This window comes from Maylandia zebra, linkage group LG11 (genome assembly GCF_041146795.1).
Source record: "Maylandia zebra isolate NMK-2024a linkage group LG11, Mzebra_GT3a, whole genome shotgun sequence".
In the NCBI taxonomy this organism is placed as follows: domain Eukaryota; kingdom Metazoa; phylum Chordata; class Actinopteri; order Cichliformes; family Cichlidae; genus Maylandia; species Maylandia zebra.
In genome coordinates, this window is record NC_135177.1 from 28590544 (window position 1) to 28609513 (window position 18970).

Below are 18970 nucleotides of genomic sequence, written 5' to 3' on the forward strand. Positions count from 1 at the left end.
TTTTTATTCTTATCTCTACTTGAAAACAATTTCTTTGGGAAGTGCTGCGAGTGTCCCATTGGCACATACCTCCACTGCCTGCTAACTGTGCACTGAAAAGGCAGAAGTGTCACCACTTGTTCTACTCACAAAATTTGGTTTCCTGTGACTTCTTTCTCTTCATCAAATTGAAAGTGAATTTGAACGCTGGTGTCATTTTGTCACCTTAGAGGAAATTCGGTGCAGATGATGAGCTTTTCTTGACGTCATGAAACTTTCGAAATCGCTGTAAAAATGGTGGCTGTACTGGATGTTTTCCATGGGTGCACCAGAAGACGAACTTGAAAAGGGAAATTGGCAAAGAAAAAGAAAGTAATGCTAAATGTTCTTTCTGTTGATTGGACAGCCTTTTATTTTTTCTGATGTTGATTCCTGTCCAGTAATAAACAAAACATGATTTTTGACTGGATATAACTTTTTTCTCTTTCTCTCTCTTTCAGTTAGATATTGTTTGCAGTGCGTCATATTCATTTTTTTTTTTTTCTTTTTTTTTGTTGTTCCTAAATGACACTAGTTGTTTTGCTTTTTTTGCCTTTGCAGTGTCTGCCACAGCCTTCTACAAAGCCCAGCCAGTGATCCAGTTCATGTGTGAAGTGCTGGATATTCACAACATCGACGAGCAGCCTCGGCCTCTCACAGACTCGCACAGGGTCAAATTCACCAAAGAAATCAAAGGTGACGAGTTGAGTTCAAATCGGATTAAACTGGGACTCCACGAATCACAGCTCTTCATACAAAAGCAAATACTTAATGGTAACACTTTGTATTATTCACCAGGTTTAAAGGTGGAGGTGACGCACTGTGGAACCATGCGGAGGAAGTACCGCGTCTGCAACGTGACCCGTCGACCTGCCAGCCATCAAACGTGAGTCAGCCTCTGGGGCGGGCAAGGGAATAGGAGCCACTGCGAACAGTGTGCGAGTGAGATGAAGGCAGGGGAAACCAGAGGATGTGTTCACCGAATCACTACCAAAGAAACCAGATAATGGCTGACTCATCCGACAACCATGCGCTCGATGTTAGTCATCCCTTCGTGAGGCAGCTGTGTGGCTGCAGTGTCGGGACTGAACTGCTCTCTGTGCCATGACTACAGTTTGATTATTTTTTTTAAAAGGGAAATTATCTCAGAAAGAGTGATTTGTCAGTTTAAGCCCGACAAAAACACATGTGGATCTAAGCTTGGTAGTTATTGCTTACTTCCCTAAGCCATTTCTTTCATCCTGAAACTGACAATAAACCAAATATCTATTTAAAAACAAATAAAAAAAATATGTTAAGACTTTTAGCAGTTGAATAGCTTTGCATTTGCAGAGGGATGACCTTCTGTCTGTCACTTGCACATTAAGCAAATTAATAGCGAAATAATGCGCGGGGCGCTTGACATAGCTCACATCAATTAACATTTGCATTGCTCTTGACAAAAACTCTCCTCTCTGCAGGTTCCCTCTGCAGCTGGAGAATGGGCAGACTGTAGAGCGTACTGTAGCCCAGTACTTCAGGGAGAAGTACAACCTGCAGCTCAAATATCCACATTTACCCTGTCTACAGGTGGGCCAGGAGCAAAAGCACACCTACCTGCCCCTAGAGGTGAGAGAAAAGAAGCTGCATTTCCACTCAGTTATGGGGGGGTCCGACAGTAACTATTAAATCAAGCATGATGGTCTGGTGGGCAGCTCCCAGAGCAGCTGAAGGAAAAAGCTCCGGTTTGCCCGGGGGGGAAGAAAAAAGGAAAGCCTCTTATTTGCTTTTGTTTCCTTGCAGGTGTGTAATATTGTAGCTGGTCAACGGTGCATCAAGAAGCTGACAGATAATCAGACCTCCACTATGATCAAAGCCACAGCTCGCTCTGCACCTGACAGACAGGAGGAGATCAGCAGGCTGGTGAGTTCTGGAAATGCCCTCTGAATACGGCTCTCCTGTCTTCTACATGCACACGGTTTGAATATAGGAAATTACAATAAAGGGCTGTGTTTTAAGAATTGTCTGTTCAGTAGAGAAGAGGGGTGTCAAACATAAGGCCCACGGGCCAGAATTGGCCTGGCAAAGGCTCCAATCTGGCCCACTGGACAACCTTGGAAAAATGTGAAGGAAGTTCTAGATTTTGAATTTTTAGTTTTATTCTTACAGTTTATCCCCCCCTCCCCCCACCCAACACACACTACATTATTATTAAATAATAATATTAATATATTTTAGTGATATAATTTAACACATTTTGTATCGGTTTATCAGGCAACGGTAGCTTGAAATTTCATTCAGTAGCATATTATTAGTAATACTGCTGCATGTATTGCTGATGTATTTATGTTTACTGCTGTTAAAATTAAACCAGCAGAGCATTTCATCCCTCTGTAGTGCTTCAAGAATGCATTCCCAGTGGTTGAGTTTAGAGTAGAGGTCAAAAGTAAGAGCCTCTTTTGGGGGTCAGGGGTGACTGGGTGCATTGTTAGGCTTGTTGATACTTGGTTGCTGTACCGTTCACTTTTTGTGTTAAATTACGGGTCTTATAAGCTCCTCGACTACATTCTCATTTTATATTGTGAGCAGAGGCAGGTCTACACGTTTCTATATCACATCTGGTCACTGCAGGCTCAACAAAATGTTGTAATCTTAATAGCTTTAATGTGGAGCTACTATAGTGTCTGCGGCATGCTGTTTAGAGAGAGGATGACAAACTATGTAGTGACTCCCTCTGGCCACGGTCAGATCAGCAGCACACATGTAATACCTGCCCTCACCTTATTAAACCCTGTCTTGCTATCTGTTGACTGTGGAGCAAAATGGCCACGTTTGCCCACAGGAAATTATTGTCGATGTCACTGCGCCGGCATTTTCATTATACGCAACATTTCTCGTAACTGAAAGAACACGGTGGTTGGAATAACAGATTGAATGTTGCAGGAGCACAAAACAAGCAGATAATCTGTGTTTGTCAGAACTACATAATGGATCCTGTAATACTTTTGGTTATTGTGGTCATGGGTCCTGTTCTGGACAGAAGTGCTGACATTTGACATTTTGTGGCATGTCAGTAATTTTCATTTAGTCTTTTTTTTCCTTTTGCATCAGCGTCATATGAGCACTTTAAGACTAACTTTGTTACGGCTCTTCCTCACAACCAGCTCTTCGAGGTTGGTTGTGGATAGCCTAGTGTGTTTAACACTTGTTTTTATATTAACACATTGAGTATAAGGTTTAAACACTGAGCTTTAAAGGCAATCAGATTTTGTTACTTCACACAGATCTGTGTATCCCCTTTGTTTTCAGTCATCTTCAGGCAGAGTGGTGGTGATGTGTTAATCATTTAAAGGCGAGAGAAAAATATGTCATTTTAATTGCAGATTTTTCAAAGGTTACTTTTAATTTGCAAAACCCCCCATAAGTGTGCGAGCAGCAGCAGAAACTTTGGGAGAATGATTGTCTCTATAGCACACCCTCACAGCACTGCGGTGGCTTTTAGTCATGCTGTCAAAAGTTACCTTAGCCTGACCCTGCCTAATTTTACTACTCTTTGCTTCCAGGTGCGCAGTGCCAACTATGAGGCAGACCCTTTTGTGCAGGAGTTCCAGTTCAAAGTGCGTGACGAGATGGCCCACGTGACGGGGCGAGTGCTACCCGCCCCCATGCTGCAGTACGGCGGCAGGGTGAGCACAGAGCACTTTATGGTACCCTTCCTTTAAATCACGCCCATTCTCTCTGTTTGTCTGACACGCTCTCCCCTTCTGCAGCCTTTACTCCACTTTCTCTATGGGGGAATTAACCCACTGGCTTCTGTGTGTGCTCCATGATGTCACCGTTTTTGGTCTTTGTGGTTCAGTCTCAGTAGTGCAGCCTTTTATTTCAATTTTTAGAAACGTTTAATAAGTTCACGATGTTGAGGCGGTCAATTGGACATTTTAACTTTTTAATCATTTGCAACAAAGATTATTTTGAATCCAAAAGATCACCCAATTCATGATTGGATCGCTCCTCAAGTACATTGGATACGGAGCAAACAACATTGCTAATGCTAAAGTGTAGAAGCGGCTTATTGAGCTTGAACCTCAATGTTGATTAACATCTTTCTGTTTATCTTGGAGGAAAGCACCAACTGTAATGTAATAATGAAACCTTTGACACAGAAATACACACTTTACTAAATGTTATGCACACAGTAAATTACATCTTAAATGCTACAGTCTGCAGCACACAGTGCAAATGGCTTTGCAGTAAGATTTCAAGTTAAGATTTTAAAAGTTACATTTTACAAAAAAGCTTGTTTTTATGTAGTCTGTGTTTGTCAAAATGTGAATTTATGTACAAGTTTGGTGTGGGTCATGGGTGCGTTTGGACTGTGTGGATTTTCCGAAACTGCGTTTACCTGTATGTGGTTGTTGAGTCTGTATGAGGAGCGTGAATGTGAGTGTTTTTCTGCATAATCGCAAATACATCGCCTGAGATTGTAGTGTTGTTTCAGAACCGCACTGTAGCCACGCCCAGCCATGGCGTGTGGGACATGAGGGGAAAGCAGTTCCACACCGGGGTAGAGATCAAGATGTGGGCCATTGCCTGCTTCGCCACACAGAGGCAGTGTCGAGAAGAAATCCTCAAGTGAGATCCTGTGCTAATATTTTTTTTTCTCATCCCAGTGGTCTCCTTTGTAGGTTCTTTTGTCTCACTGTGAATATGGTGGTGACGCTCAATCACATCACCGTGCAGTATATTTATAATATGTCATCATAAACATTTCTAAATCATGTCTTTTTTTGCCTTTCTCATTAAAATACTTAAGTTTGTTTTGAAAAATGGTTTAAATCTTCCAAAATTAACTAAAACATACACCCTAATTTCTGATTCTGTTGGTGTGTGTGTGTGTGTGTGTATATATATATATATATATGTGTGTATGAGCTAGCAAAAGTTAAAAGAACGGCAGCACCTTTTAACACACAAACTGACAAAACAGTGCCCCCTGGTGGTGAAAGAAAATTCAGTTAAAATTTTAAGAGGGTGATTACAAAAAGTACCTTTGAGCTGCTTTGATGTTAGAAATGAGCCAATTTGTTTACGGGTGCCTTCCCAAACTGCAGAGCACAATCAATTCATAATTTCTGGTTCAAATAAAACCCAACTAGAAGAATCAGATCATCTGAGCAGAACGCGGATGGCCATGTTGTTTGTAGAAGAGGCCTTATGTTTCCTTTTGATGTCTTTGTTTTTACTAGTGGAACAGTGCATGTTCTGTTAGACAGAAGCAGTGTTTAACTCTCAACACTAAAATCCCATTCCTGTTATTATCTAAAAGCATTTTAACACCTACTTGAGAAATTACAGTGCTTGTGGAAACATTCCAGCTGGAGTTTCAAGTACTCAGATTTGTTCAGGCTTTCAAAATGCAGTTTTGAGACACGAATTTAGGATGAACAACAACATAAATAGACATTAGTTTGATTTTGGGCATTAAGACATAATGACTAAGCTAACTGCCTTCAATACAATATTCATGTTTTGCAGAGAAAACTTGGCACTGTTATTTTCTTTTTCCCCCTGAGCTCATCTTCAGATGCTACATTCTTGGAGCTCTACAAAAACAGTTGTCTTCATTGTTTACTCTTTGCTTGCTTCCGTTCTTCATGTCAGGGGTTTCACAGACCAGCTGCGTAAAATCTCAAAGGATGCTGGGATGCCCATCCAAGGCCAGCCGTGTTTCTGTAAATACGCCCAGGGAGCAGACAGCGTGGAGCCCATGTTCAGACACCTGAAGAACACCTATGCCGGACTGCAGCTCATAATCGTCATCCTGCCGGGAAAAACTCCTGTCTACGGTTAGAAAACTGCTTAAAATGAGGCATTATATTTGAGTCGAGAGCAGTGTTGGGTACCGACAAACAAAGTCATTTGTTACAGGTTTTGCCTACTTATAAAAAGATTACTTTTGCATTCCCCAAAATAAACACTGCAATTAAATTCCTTGCAGATGTTAGCTTTATAGATCAGGGCACGTGTTGCCTACTGCCCAGCTACCTTTTGATTGTGTTGCTTTTATCTCATTTCATAGTGAGGTAGCGTTAGTCTCATCTCCTCCGCTACTTTTCCAGTAACAAGATCTTTCACTTCCTGAAATTGACAGCTTAACCGAAGTAGAGGCTGGCCATTGCCGTGTCTTTATCTCCAGCATCACTCTTGCTATCAGAGAGCTGTGTATCCATCGTTTGTGTGCTGTGCTTGGCAGGCACCTATTATCAACCGAAGTTTATAGAGTTTGCATCTCACTGTGATGTTTTTTTCCTTTTCCCCTAAAAATTCAAAGTAATGCAAATAATTCTGGGAAGTGAAGGCTGTTCTCTCTAATCTTATTTGCTGTGGTACACGTGCACACTGATGCAACCGTACGATTTGATACTAGTAGGCATAAAAATGTCAGTGTGTTGCTTTGGAATTTTTTTCTTTTTAATGGCAACAAAAGAAACAAGATAACATTTTAACAGTAAACTACGATCTGAACCCACACTTGTTGGTCTTAATATTAGTAATACTGTGACTGGATGTGGGAGTTATGAGCCCTCTTCTTTGTCTATCAATTTTTCAGTTGTAATACAGATTTGAAATCTTTGCGTGGGGTGTGTGCGTGCGTCTGCCTCTGACTTCCTGTTTTTTGCATCACTCACAGCGGAGGTGAAGCGTGTGGGAGACACTCTGTTGGGCATGGCGACTCAGTGTGTTCAGGTTAAGAACGTGGTGAAGACGTCACCACAGACTCTGTCCAACCTCTGCCTCAAGATCAATGTGAAGCTGGGAGGGATCAACAACATCCTGGTACCTCACCAACGGTGAGCTGTGGTCTCCCTCTTATTATATGGCAGTGTTATAATGCTATATTAAGACGTCTTATTAAATAAAGTCTCACGTTAAGGGTTAGGGTGACATGACACTTGGTGTATTGTTATTTAACTACCTCAGTGTTTTTGATCCTTTTTTCTGTCTCTCGATCCACAGACCATCAGTGTTTCAACAGCCAGTTATCTTCTTGGGAGCAGATGTTACACATCCACCAGCCGGAGATGGGAAGAAGCCTTCTATTGCAGCAGTTAGTTTCTTTATGTCCCCCTACTCCAGCAGTTAAATATATAAATTGTAGTTTTTGTTTTGATAATATTCCTCTTCTCTGATGGGTGTTACAACCCCAGCTCTCACTAGGGGGCGACGTGAAAGTAGTAGTAGAAGATGTAATGGATGAAGGCAAGAGTGATAATCTTTCAGAAAGTCAAATAAAGTCTTCACAGACAATAAATCCAAACACTTAAGAGTTATTTTGGGCTTCGATCCCACTCTGTGCAGAATAAATATTTAACAGAAGACTTGCTGTAGCCCTAAACCCAAATGTTAATAAGCAGACACATTCTCTAAGTGTGAGTGATGTTGGGGGTGAAATCCTATTGGGAGAGAAAACTAAACATACAATAGTAAACACCGCTGAGTGCAAACAGAAAAGTAATAAAGACATGAATCAAGTTACAGATTTAGCAAATGAATGGTCACACTTTTGTAGAAACTCAGAGACGCATAAGAAGACGTTAAATTTCAGACACCCTGACTTACAACTCAACTGATCTTTTGAGCTGTGCAAAACAATAGTTTGTGCAATTGGAGAAGTGACAAGTCAAGCACAGGTACAGTGAGGGGACAGGACTGGGGAGGCGGCAGAAAGGGCTAGTGGAAGCACTGACCCTGGATCAGGGCTGAAACGTACTGATCTGCATGCAGAAAAACATTCAGTGGGTTAGTAACGCAAAGAGAGGAGGAAATGCTGACACTTCTATGAATAATGTGTCACTTTCCCTTCCACATAAAATCCATTCCCCTTTAATAATGGCTCCTCTGCTCCAAACTCTTTGTCAGGTGGTAGGTAGTATGGACGCCCACCCCAGCAGGTACTGTGCCACCGTACGAGTCCAGAGGCCCAGGCAGGAGGTCATCCAGGACCTGGCCTCTATGGTGCGGGAACTGCTGATCCAGTTCTACAAGTCAACCCGCTACAAGCCCACACGGATCATTTTCTACAGGGATGGAGTTTCAGAAGGCCAGTTCAGACAGGTATAGTCCCACTTTTTTTTTTTTCTTCTTTTTTTTTTTTTTAAATCTTAAACTCAGGGTTTTACTAAAGATGTGAAAAAAAGACTAAACCAGGTAGAATTCTGCAGTATGTCATTTTATTGTTCAAGACGTTAATTGGCTTCTTACTGAATTTGGGTACGTTATAATCTTTGTAGCTGAGGCATACTGGTAAAGAACATGTTTGTGTATTCCATAAATACTTTTAATCACAAATGAGTAAAGTCGGTAACAGTATTCCCAAATTTCTTAGTTGTATAACTTTTTTTTGAAGTTGGGTCATATGGCAGCACACACAACCAAAAATGATATTTTCATATTATTGTAATTGTCCTCTTCTTCAGGTGCTGTATTATGAGCTGCTGGCCATTCGTGAGGCCTGTATCAGCCTGGAGAAGGAGTACCAGCCAGGCATCACCTACATTGTTGTGCAAAAACGCCACCATACACGCCTCTTCTGTGCCGACCGCAACGAGAGAGTGAGTCCTCACCGCACACCAGCTCATGCTGTTGCTCTTTTAGTATGACGTTTCCGCTTAAAGTCAACATGGTGTGTTCATGTGTTCATCTGTATTTTTTTTTATGTTCTATGTTGGAACATTAACTACTGAAAATGGGCCTCTTTAATTACCTTTTTGTTGTCATTTCGGCTGTTCACCCTGCTGACTGCTGTAATTACATTCGATTAAAGCATTAGGGCCCAGTGCAAACCAAGAGCTCTGGAGTGGCACTCAAGGCCCAGAGAGTGAGACCCAGCCAGTAACAACCTTATTTTCAGCGCTCGCACTCTTCTTACAGAGCATTAGGCTCCCTGGGGCATTAGGCTTTTAATTGGTTGTTTCGAAAGCACTTGGCGAACCTTTGCCTGGGTCTCTCCATCAGCTAGTTCTTCTTTTCAATCATCAGAAATTTTAGTTCCCGACATCATTTAGTGCATTAAAAGCCCTGCTATATCTGCTTTTTTTTTTAAATGGCGAAAAAGGGGGAAAACAAGTTGAAAGTCAAAAAGCATTAGTATTGAGGGTAACTGAAATTAATTTTGCTTTTCAAGGTTGGACGTAGTGGAAACATTCCCGCTGGTACTACTGTGGATACGGACATCACGCATCCCTACGAGTTCGATTTTTACCTCTGCAGTCACGCTGGAATACAGGTCAGTCCAACCTCTTCTCCATCTCATATGTTGCTGTTTGTCTACAGTATTTCATCTCCTTCTCCTTCAAAAAAACATAAACGTCTGCACTTTTGTAGATAAGTAATAAATAGGATTCAGGAATAAACCAAACACAAGCGGTTTTAAAGTTTATGATGCAATTTCAACAAACTAACATGAAGCTTATAGCTGTGCGGTTTGTGCAGTGGAAGCTCCTCAGCATAGCAAAGCACATGGGTGGACAAAGAGTACACAGTTAAAGCAAATAAAACTTTCCTTCTCAAACGTTTTGACTATATTTGAGCTATTTAGTTTAGGGGTTTGCTAATCCAGTACCTCAGTAGCTTATCAGCCCCCCTTGCATGGCAAATCGTGCAATTATTTAACCTAAAGTATCATGTAAAAGAGCAGCAGCTGAAGCTTTGTCCAGGAAAATGTGTTATTAACAGCTTTGGTACCTAAAATTTGCTGTCTGTATATTTAAGATGGCGTGGAACCATCCCATATGTCCCTTATTTCAAAACGTGAAGATTAGACTACAGATCTGTAGACGCAGAAGCTGCTTGAGTTAGCTGATTTATACTTGCAGCATTAATGTTTTATGTATCTATTTTTTTAAACACATATCTCATATAGCTAAGCACAGTTAGGTGATGTTCCTGAGTTTTCTGGGCTGTATTTCCTGTCAGCTGTGTCCCAGTTCCGTATTGAATCTTACTTAATGCTTACCTCCCTCTCAGGGCACCAGTCGGCCCTCCCACTACCATGTACTGTGGGACGACAACTGTTTTACCGCTGACGAGTTCCAGCTGCTCACCTACCAGTTGTGCCACACCTATGTGCGCTGTACCCGCTCAGTCTCCATCCCTGCGCCAGCCTACTATGCCCACCTGGTGGCCTTTCGTGCCCGCTATCATTTGGTTGACAAAGAACATGACAGGTAAGGAGAGCGTTCTCCCCATTTAAACTTGCTCTGTGAAGCTGCTAGAGTTCACATGTGCTGGATGAATTGCCCTTTTTTTGTCACTCATCTTAACGGGTCCTTTCTTGTTCTTTCTGAAGCGCTGAGGGCAGCCATGTGTCTGGTCAGAGTAACGGTCGGGACCCCCAGGCGCTGGCCAAAGCTGTTCAGATCCACCACGACACCCTGAGGACCATGTACTTCGCCTGAGCTACACCAACTCTCCCCAACCATTGCCACTCTTAACACACACACACACGCACACAACCATGCACACCTGGCATGCCAGTCAAGGGATCCTCATAGGTGCAAGTCCCAGCCCCCCCCCCCAACATGCCTAATCAAAAACGGACCTGACACTGTGCAGAGGAAAGCAGGGAGGAGGGAGGGGAAGAGGCACCCCCACACTGGACTGAGGATGCAAAAGCTGCTTTAAAAAAAAACAAACAAGAGAGAATCTCAGCACTATTATGCAATATTAAACCAGCCAACTAGTTTATTTTCACCCTTATTAGGCCCCCTCTCCCCTCCGGTTTTCACTACCCCGCCTATGTGTTCATCCCCTGTTTTGTCTCCTTTACTTGTGGCCTAGTTTGTGGCTGTTCTTTTCCTTTTCTTTGGCATAGTCTTTGATAAATCTGCTTCTTTGCCTTCTTCAGTACCTCAAGTCAGTTTGAGCAGCAGCACTTTTACATTCTGTCAGTTTTTGTGTAATTTGTCTTTGATTTTTCTCCTATTTCTTTTTCTTAAGTTTAGGGGCAGAGAGAAAAAAAAGGACTCAGACTCTGGAGTTATTAAGAGGTGTCTGATGTAGTTTGAAGCATCAATTCATTGACCAGAGGTCCTCCCAGTTTGGTCTTTTATTTTTCCTCTTGTTTCCTTTCTTGTTCTGTCACTTTTCACTAGTGTGGGCACGACACCACCAGTTGCTTGTACAGAGCTACATGTTCTTTTGAGCACACTGCCACCTATTGGCAAAGAGGGATATTGCCCCTTAAAAGTCACAAAGAGGAGCCGTTTTGGTGGTCTCAGATCAGTTTCGGATTTATTCCTGAAGGTTAGCTGTCACATTTAAACGGAGGGCAGTTTATATTATATATCAATTTGCTGAGTTGCAGCCATCCATGGATTGTATTTAAAGTATTATTGACACGTTTATTTGAGTCTGGTTGCTATATTTCTTCTACATTATGTGAAACATTTTAAGAATCTAATTCTTAAAGAAAAGAGAAGATTTAATCGTGTTAGCTTTTGTTTTTAAATCGCCCTGCATTCATTTCTCTCAGTGCTTTATCTTGCCTTTCCCCCCTTGTACCTAAGACGGTGGCTAAATACAGATGATGTCGATGGTTTCCTCTTGTGCAATAATCAGTCGAACGAAGGGAAGAGGATTTTTAGGGGACTTAAGTGACTCAAAAGTACAGTTTTCACATTTCATATGAAAGCGAGTGTCCTTGAAAGGAGAGAAGTTTGCCACTTGCAAGGCACTTTCATGTGTCGCTCCTCTGTGAGCTGAATGACCTGCATGTTGTATGAGTTTGCTCTCGCTGTTGGGCAAAAAGAAAGGAGAAAAAAAAAAAAAGGTGCAGTTTTGGTGATTTTTCGTGTTTTTACTTGAACTAAAGGACTTTGTGCGTCTCCGTGGTTTGAGAATACTTTTGGATCAGTGGGCATGATTTTAGAATTCCTGATCGTCAGCTTGCTAATGAGATTGATTTTTCTTAATTCCTAAGAATTACAAAGCTTTTCACTTGACAGCAGCAAAGTGGAGTATAAAGGCCATAAAGAGGTAGTATTCAAGTGCCTGTTGGAAGTTAAGTGTGTAATCGTCAGAAGCTGTATGAGTTGTTTCAGTGGGGTACAATGATCAAAGAGCGTACACCAACCAGACAGCGTGAAGCAAGAAAGTTTCACCCGATGCCTCTTATTCTTCTCAATAACCGTCTACTGACTTTTCTATATATCTCATTCAAATTAACCTAAGATCAATATATTTATTGTATTTGCCTGTACAGCAGTGTTAGCTGTTGGCTTTGCTTTGGAGCAGCATTCAAGCAAAGTAGGCCAAGTTGTCTTTTTGCCTAATATTCACCAGACATGGATCCAGCTGCTACAGTGTGTTTGTAGGCGATTGGGCTGGCTTCGTGGGCACAGAGTTGGCCTTCTCCCAAACTGTTTTTCTTTTTGTTTTAGATTGATTAGAACCCTAAATCTGAGTTCGGGTTTAATTCCTGCCCACGCGACCGGCCCAAAGTTGGGACTGGCTTCAGAACAAAGCCGAGGAGTCAAGTGGACGACCTTTAGTGTGAAGCGTGTATCTGGGTAACGGGTCACCACGTAGCTGCTCTAATGCTGATGACCTGAAGTTTGCTCGGGACGTGTTTTTAAAAGTTATCTGCACTAACAGAAGCATGTGTTTCAGGAGTGAACACAGGCGCGGTGCTACTCTGAATTAGAATTTGAAGCTGAACCTCAATGCGAGACTTTAAATGAGCAGGCGGGATATGTAGGCGAGGGGGGGGAAAAAAAAACTGTAAACCTCACTCACTGAAGGACGAGAAGGCTCCACTGCTGCGGTTGTTGAGGGGAGTTATAGATTTATGATTTTATTCGGGATAGATCTACTCTGAGAACTTGTAAGCGGTACAACGGCAGACGTGTGGTCCTGCCTCTGCTGTTGCATTCGACTGCCTTTCACAGGCTAGCCTTTCAGTGTGGAAGCCAGTGGGTTTGAGCCTTCATGATTTCACTAGTATCTGAAAGCCTTTTTAAAAAGCCAGATCGAAAGTATATTTGTAGATTTTAAATTATGTAATGCACACCACTTATTTTTGCTAACAGAAAAAAATGTAGTCTAATTATTAATCTTAGTAATAAATGTATCATGACAAGTAATGGTTTAAAAAAAAAAAGAAAGTATAACAAAGTTTTATTATCGCAATAGACTGTTGACTTGTTCTTGTGTCACTGTATAACGTATAGTGTATGTGTGAACAGTGCTGGGGTTGTTGAAACTAGTTATGTGTGTTTGGACTGTCATACTGTTATTGATAGGGATGTGGACTCTAACCGCCTCTTGCTTTGATGTTTGGAAAAAAAAAACTTGCAAGATGTTGAATGCTTCTTTTTTTTTTCCTTCTTCTTTTGTAGATGATCAAACAAAGTTTTTCATAGAGAGGACAAAGTGTTAACATGCTATATCCCGAATGCCTTTGTTATCGCAGTTTTTCACAATTGCTAAGACTCTTTTCTTAAAAGGATCCCCTGTTTTCTCATATTGTGACTGAACAACATTCACAAAACCTCTGACTCCTCTGGAAGTATCAAACAATAACCTCAAACTGTAAACCAAACAATGTTTGTAGATCATAGACTCAGTCAAACAATGCTGAGCATTCATTACGCTACATCCAAAAATCCAGCGTTCTGGCTGTGTAGCTCCAGGAAAAAATTCCAATAAATGCATATAAAAAGCATAACTCGAATAGAGTTTAAATACTACCCACTGTAAGTACAAGCAGTACAGGATTACACAGTGTCTGTGGATAAAGTAGGTCAAAAGGCTAAGAAACAAGCACATAACAGTACAGCGTGAGTGTAACTGAAAGTGAACATGTGATCTGTTCAGCTGTGTCGCGCCAGAGTGAAAAAGAGATTTTTGCAACTCAACCTGTTGCATGTGTATTTCTGGGAGTTCCTTTTTTCGAGACGCAAAACATTGGGAGGAGAAATCTTAGTGCGCTGATATTTAACGCAGAAAAAACGGGTCACCTGCTTAACCAGGTGAGCTATGCTGGTGCCCCAGATCCTGCTTATTTAAAGCTGAAACTCCAAATTGACGTCTAACACGGTGCGTTCGAGTGACTAAACGGGTGCAAAACATGGACCGTTTGGTTCAGAGAACGGGATTTAATGTCTTAGCAATTCAGAAAAGCTGTGAGAAATTACAAACCTATTGTAACAACAAACAGTAGACTAGGAGGGGGAAGAAAAAAAAAAAGGCGATTGATATGTTGAGCTCCTGCTCTTGAATTTTCTCGGGTTTCTTTTAACTGGTGCTGATGCCTGCTCCTTATCGAGAGGAGAGTAAAAGGAATGGGCATGTGTTGTTGTTTTCTTTTAAGTCTTGGTGATCCATTTCAAAGACACGTGTGATCAAAGAATAGAGAAACAAGGTTTAGTAGTTCTCCATTCCTTTGTGTTTGAACCCTGGGGGGGGATTTAGATTGGATTACAACCACCATTGCTTTCTTCAGACTGGTTTCCTTATTCGAGCCACTTCACGTGCACACAGATACAAAGACGTAAGTCTGCGACGTGGCAAAGCCTGTTATCTTATTTTAGCGCTCTTTCTTTTTTGTTCCAAACATTTACTCCCCTCGGTCTACATTCCACGGCCGTACAATCTCATCCAATCCCCCAGCAAGGTGTAAGGAAGGTTAAAGCTGAAGGACAATACTGAGGGATATAGTGTGTGTGTGTGTGTGTGTGTGTGTGTGTGTGTGTGGGAAGGAATCAAAGCTCATCAGTGAGAACTTGGTGTGGCAGGTTATATGGAAGTTGGACGTGTGTGTGTGTGTTTGGTGGCTGATTGACTCACTATATCTCTGCTGTCTGTAATAGATGTTCAGGTGGTGTATAAACTACACCCTCGAGGGCAGTTGAACACATGTTTACATAGCAAATGTGTTTGCCTCGCTTACATTTGAAATGTCATCAGCTCGGCTTTGCAAATATTAGCTAGCAGAGAAATGACCTAACATGAGCGAGACCTTTTAGGGGCCTGTGGAAGCGAATGCTTAATGGGATACAAAGATGTTATTCATGCAGCCGATTTTTCTTCAACACACAGCCGTGCTACACAAAAGTGGGAAGGTTTCGTTTGTCCTTCCAGTTCTGCTAGAAATGACTCGTTATATTTGACTTTAAACTAAAGGTACACTAATCTCACGACTGTGTCCTTTTAGCTCTCACTTAGGGTCGCTACGACGACTGTTTATGAGAGCCGTGAATTGGCGTCTTTAGCTGCCTGGTGAAGAAAATGTAACAAATTAACTTTAAAAGGCCGGTGCCTCAATTTTTAACCGAAGTAAAGGTGTATTTTGTCTCGAGGCTTCAATCGGTATTCCTCATTTTGGTTGCTCTATATTTGCAGTGGAAGGTAGCGAGAAAAAGTCCACAGAAAGTGCCTTTCCTCTTGATGGTGCTGTAAATTGAAAGATGAAATGTAAAAATCAAAGACGTAGAATCTCCTTTTGAAACACACATTGCAATGCAGGAGTTGCTGCATTTCTCTCTCACACACACAAACACACTCACAGTAAATGGTTTTTGTTTTTTGTTTTTTTGAGATGGCAATGCAGAGTTGTTTTTCATGTATTTAAAGATTAAGCCTACATAGTAAAAGACATTATGCCAAGTAAATGGTTGTGGTTGAGCTCTTGCTTTCTAGTGCATTTTTAGTGTCTTGGACCAATGGTGTTGTTGGTACAGTGGAATGTGTGTTTGGGTGGGTTGGCGGAGCCAGGTGGTTGGGAGTGACACAGCCCAGCCCACGAATGGCAAACATAGCACAGCACTTTAGAGACTGCCACAGTCTCTGTCCCTCCAGTCCCCTTCTTCCTCCCGCCCAGGAGGAGGAGAGGATCCAGACCTCAGCGTAAACGAGGAGACGACGAAGGGATGCGCGTTACCAAACGAGGCAGTCGGTCATTAAAAGTGTGCCTCATGCTCTTGTGACTTTAATGGCTCAGTAGAGTCTGCCTGCTCTCAGGTGGCGTGTTCTCGTCAGGACTGCCACTTTTGACACTTTGTTACAGCTAGGGCTGGGTGTCACAAACGTCACTCATCAGTACCTCCTGGTTTTTTGGAATCGGAGTTTCGAAGCAGGCTAGAACTTTCTTTTTCTTTTTTCTTTTTTCTTTTTTTTTTGCACTGAGGGAAAGCAACATGCGTGAGGAGGCAGAAAGGTGTCTTATTTTTTTTTTTAAACATGTGGTTCAGAAATGAAATGAACAGAGCCAGTGTCAGTATTGAGACTTGTCTCAAGATGCCCAGCCCTAGTAGCAGCCCCATGGCGTTCTTTCATCTTAGAGCAATGCCCTGCCATGTGTCTTGTCCCTGTCGGAGGGAATGCGTGCCCAGCAGTATCCTCGTCTTGAGCCGGTAGGGATTCGACTGAAAAACTGAGTATGGTCTGTAGTTCTGTGGGTACCTTTTCAGTCCAGGGGGTGAAATCTTTCTATTACAAGAAATCTCAAAAAACACTGCACCTCACTTACCTTGGTATGCTGCATATGTTATACTACATGAAAGAAAACTGCAAATTGCTTTTATGATATATAATGCTTGAGTAATGCCTGATTGCGATATTCTTATACGGTAACTATTTTAGATTCGAAATAAGTATAACTGTAAAAGATATTCTGTTTTGTCTTAACACTTATCCAATTTTGAAATATTGTTCTTGAGCCGACTTTTATTTTGTTGTCCTATTTAAATGTGTTGTTCTTTAAATATATATATATGAAATATATATATGCGGAATATTTTATGGTGTATTTATTGAGTCCGTTCGAGCGGCTGGAGTGTCCGCATCAATCTTGCAGCGTGGCGGGGGTGGAGCCAGGAGGGAGAAGCCTTGAGCCCCTCCCCTTCCATGTTGACGCCTTATTCTCCTAGACACGCAAGCACAACAATATGGAGGGGGGTGCGGGGTGGAGGAAAGGGCGGCGGCGGCGGATTTTGACTTGTTCCAGGTCGACTTCCTCCTCCTTCCTTTTCCAAATATTCTTAACCCTCCCATCTTCTTTTACCACCCGTGAAGGCCAGACGCCAGCCCCCTACATGTTGCAGCTCATCTCTGACGAAGGGAACCATTTCTGAACCACACTGACTTGTGTCGAATAGCTGACTTTTCATCCCAAGCTGCTAAATTGGTACGTTAGCCATGTAAATTCCCTGAGCCAGTACAGAGCAAGTAGTAGAGTGTAAAATAAGTTTAAAGAAAAATACGGGGGGAAAGAAGGAAGGATGTTGGAAAGGCAAAATTCATTGAATTACAGTGAAATGTTTTAGCAAAGGCGTTGCTTCTTTCCTCTTTAAATGTCTCCTATTTTGTTTTGTTTTGTTTTTCCTTGTGCCAGAATATTTTACAGCAGGACCAGGTCTCATTCCACAGGAAAACACATGCCTCAGCCTTAAGTGCGTCCTTACGTAATAGAAATCCGTGTGACTTTTGCAATGCCTGTGCTGTGTCGGGTGGCCTACCAAGAAAACTAGCCTACGTACTTGATCTGCCCTGATATCTCCAACTGGCATACTCATCTGTTCTCGCATGTAAACCACTAACATTGCTACACAACGTAGAGCGCTCTGATGAATGAACATTGCTCTGTTTAATATGTACTGATGTCAGAACGGGAGCCAGGTCTGGGTCAAACTGCCTTTGGAAACCCTTTTCAGTATTTGGTGTTACCTGTTGAGCAGTGCCTACAGCCCGAGGGCAGTTTGGATATGTACGTATGCTCGTTAGATTTTATGCACTTGCCTGTATTTTGTAAGCTCGTTGCTCAGTTGACACAGCTCATTGTCGCTGATTGCAAATCCAAAGAAGGATCCAAAGAACAGTTTGACGCAGGCCTTACACGAGAACCAGGCGGTTCCCCACTGTGCCGGATTACAGAGACCTGTGCCTGTACAATGAACCAAGGATGTTGTGATGATTTTTTTTTTTTTCCTTTTAATTATCTGTTGGTTGTCCCTCACCTCATCGGAGGATCAGAGACATTGACCTTTTGAGTGTTGTCAATCTTCCAAAGCAAGAAAAGCCCTCTGTCCTTTTAAACCGAATGGCTTTTGGTTTATTCAATGTTTACCGTAATGTTTACTCCCATGGCTATCTGATGTTGAACCTGTTTTCATTACATTAGCATTCCAAAATGACTTCAAACCAAAAACTGCTGAAGAGATTAGGCTCCTGACGCCGTTTACCTTGTATACACTTAATGGTTTTGAAGACAGATTATTTGAGAGTGGCCAAGGATATCAAACATTTTGGGTACTCTGATTGTTCCGATGCATCGTCACTCTTCTGTCAGTCTTATTTCAAACTAAAGATCTTGAGCTCTGATACCTCTGAGTGAGGCACCAGCAAACTGACGTGTACGTTGAACCTTCACCACCAGATCATCCATGTCTCAGCCTCTGTATTTTTGCAAAAAGCTGTGTTGTACCAACAGCTGTATTCCTTTCAGTTTTAATTGTCTTTCTTTTGTTACTCTTTCTCTCTTATAGGTTGTTGGCCTTTTTAGTGTTGCTTTGCTTCAGTTTGAAGTGTATCTTTGACTAATACTTGCAATAAAAATGCTTTGCTTTATCTTGGTCGTCTCACTGGGGAAACTTTTTTTTTTTTAAAAATGTGTAATAAGTGGAATTGCAGAAAATGCTGTGGGTAATAAAAATCACATATTGCCACCATGTGCTTTAGAAAACACCGGGCTGCTGTCGAAATGTGTAGGTCCCTCACAGCCTACACATTATATATTGTTTTATATTTTATAGAGAAGGATGAATATAATCTCCCTCCCTCAGCCAAGTTTGCTTGGGACCAGCTCATTTTTTATTTCACTGGTTGAACCTGCTCTGCAGCAGCTGTACCACACCTCTCCCTCTGGGAGAGCTTTGAGGCCAATATGAGAGTGCAAATCTTTTTGCCATTCAAAAAT

The 18970-nt window shown here is 41.9% G+C and overlaps 1 protein-coding gene across 2 annotated transcripts in view; it reads left to right on the forward strand.

Annotated features, from left to right (window-relative positions):
• The window catches only part of ago3a (argonaute RISC catalytic component 3a), a 39078-nt gene extending 20457 nt beyond the window's left edge, over nucleotides 1-18621 (forward strand). The window contains exons 6-19 of one of the 2 annotated variants that reach the window (XM_004551030.5): nucleotides 580-714; nucleotides 817-904; nucleotides 1479-1626; nucleotides 1801-1920; nucleotides 3561-3704; nucleotides 4496-4629; nucleotides 5659-5843; nucleotides 6689-6848; nucleotides 7015-7105; nucleotides 7918-8112; nucleotides 8475-8609; nucleotides 9182-9283; nucleotides 10024-10223; nucleotides 10346-18621. In XM_004551030.5, the coding sequence (XP_004551087.1) occupies nucleotides 580-714; nucleotides 817-904; nucleotides 1479-1626; nucleotides 1801-1920; nucleotides 3561-3704; nucleotides 4496-4629; nucleotides 5659-5843; nucleotides 6689-6848; nucleotides 7015-7105; nucleotides 7918-8112; nucleotides 8475-8609; nucleotides 9182-9283; nucleotides 10024-10223; nucleotides 10346-10454 (1946 nt within the window). In that variant the 3' untranslated portion in view covers nucleotides 10455-18621. The remainder of the gene's footprint in view (nucleotides 1-579; nucleotides 715-816; nucleotides 905-1478; nucleotides 1627-1800; nucleotides 1921-3560; nucleotides 3705-4495; nucleotides 4630-5658; nucleotides 5844-6688; nucleotides 6849-7014; nucleotides 7106-7917; nucleotides 8113-8474; nucleotides 8610-9181; nucleotides 9284-10023; nucleotides 10224-10345) is intronic. The other variant, XM_004551031.5, reaches the window with a different exon arrangement.
• Nucleotides 18622-18970: the final 349 nt, after the last annotated feature.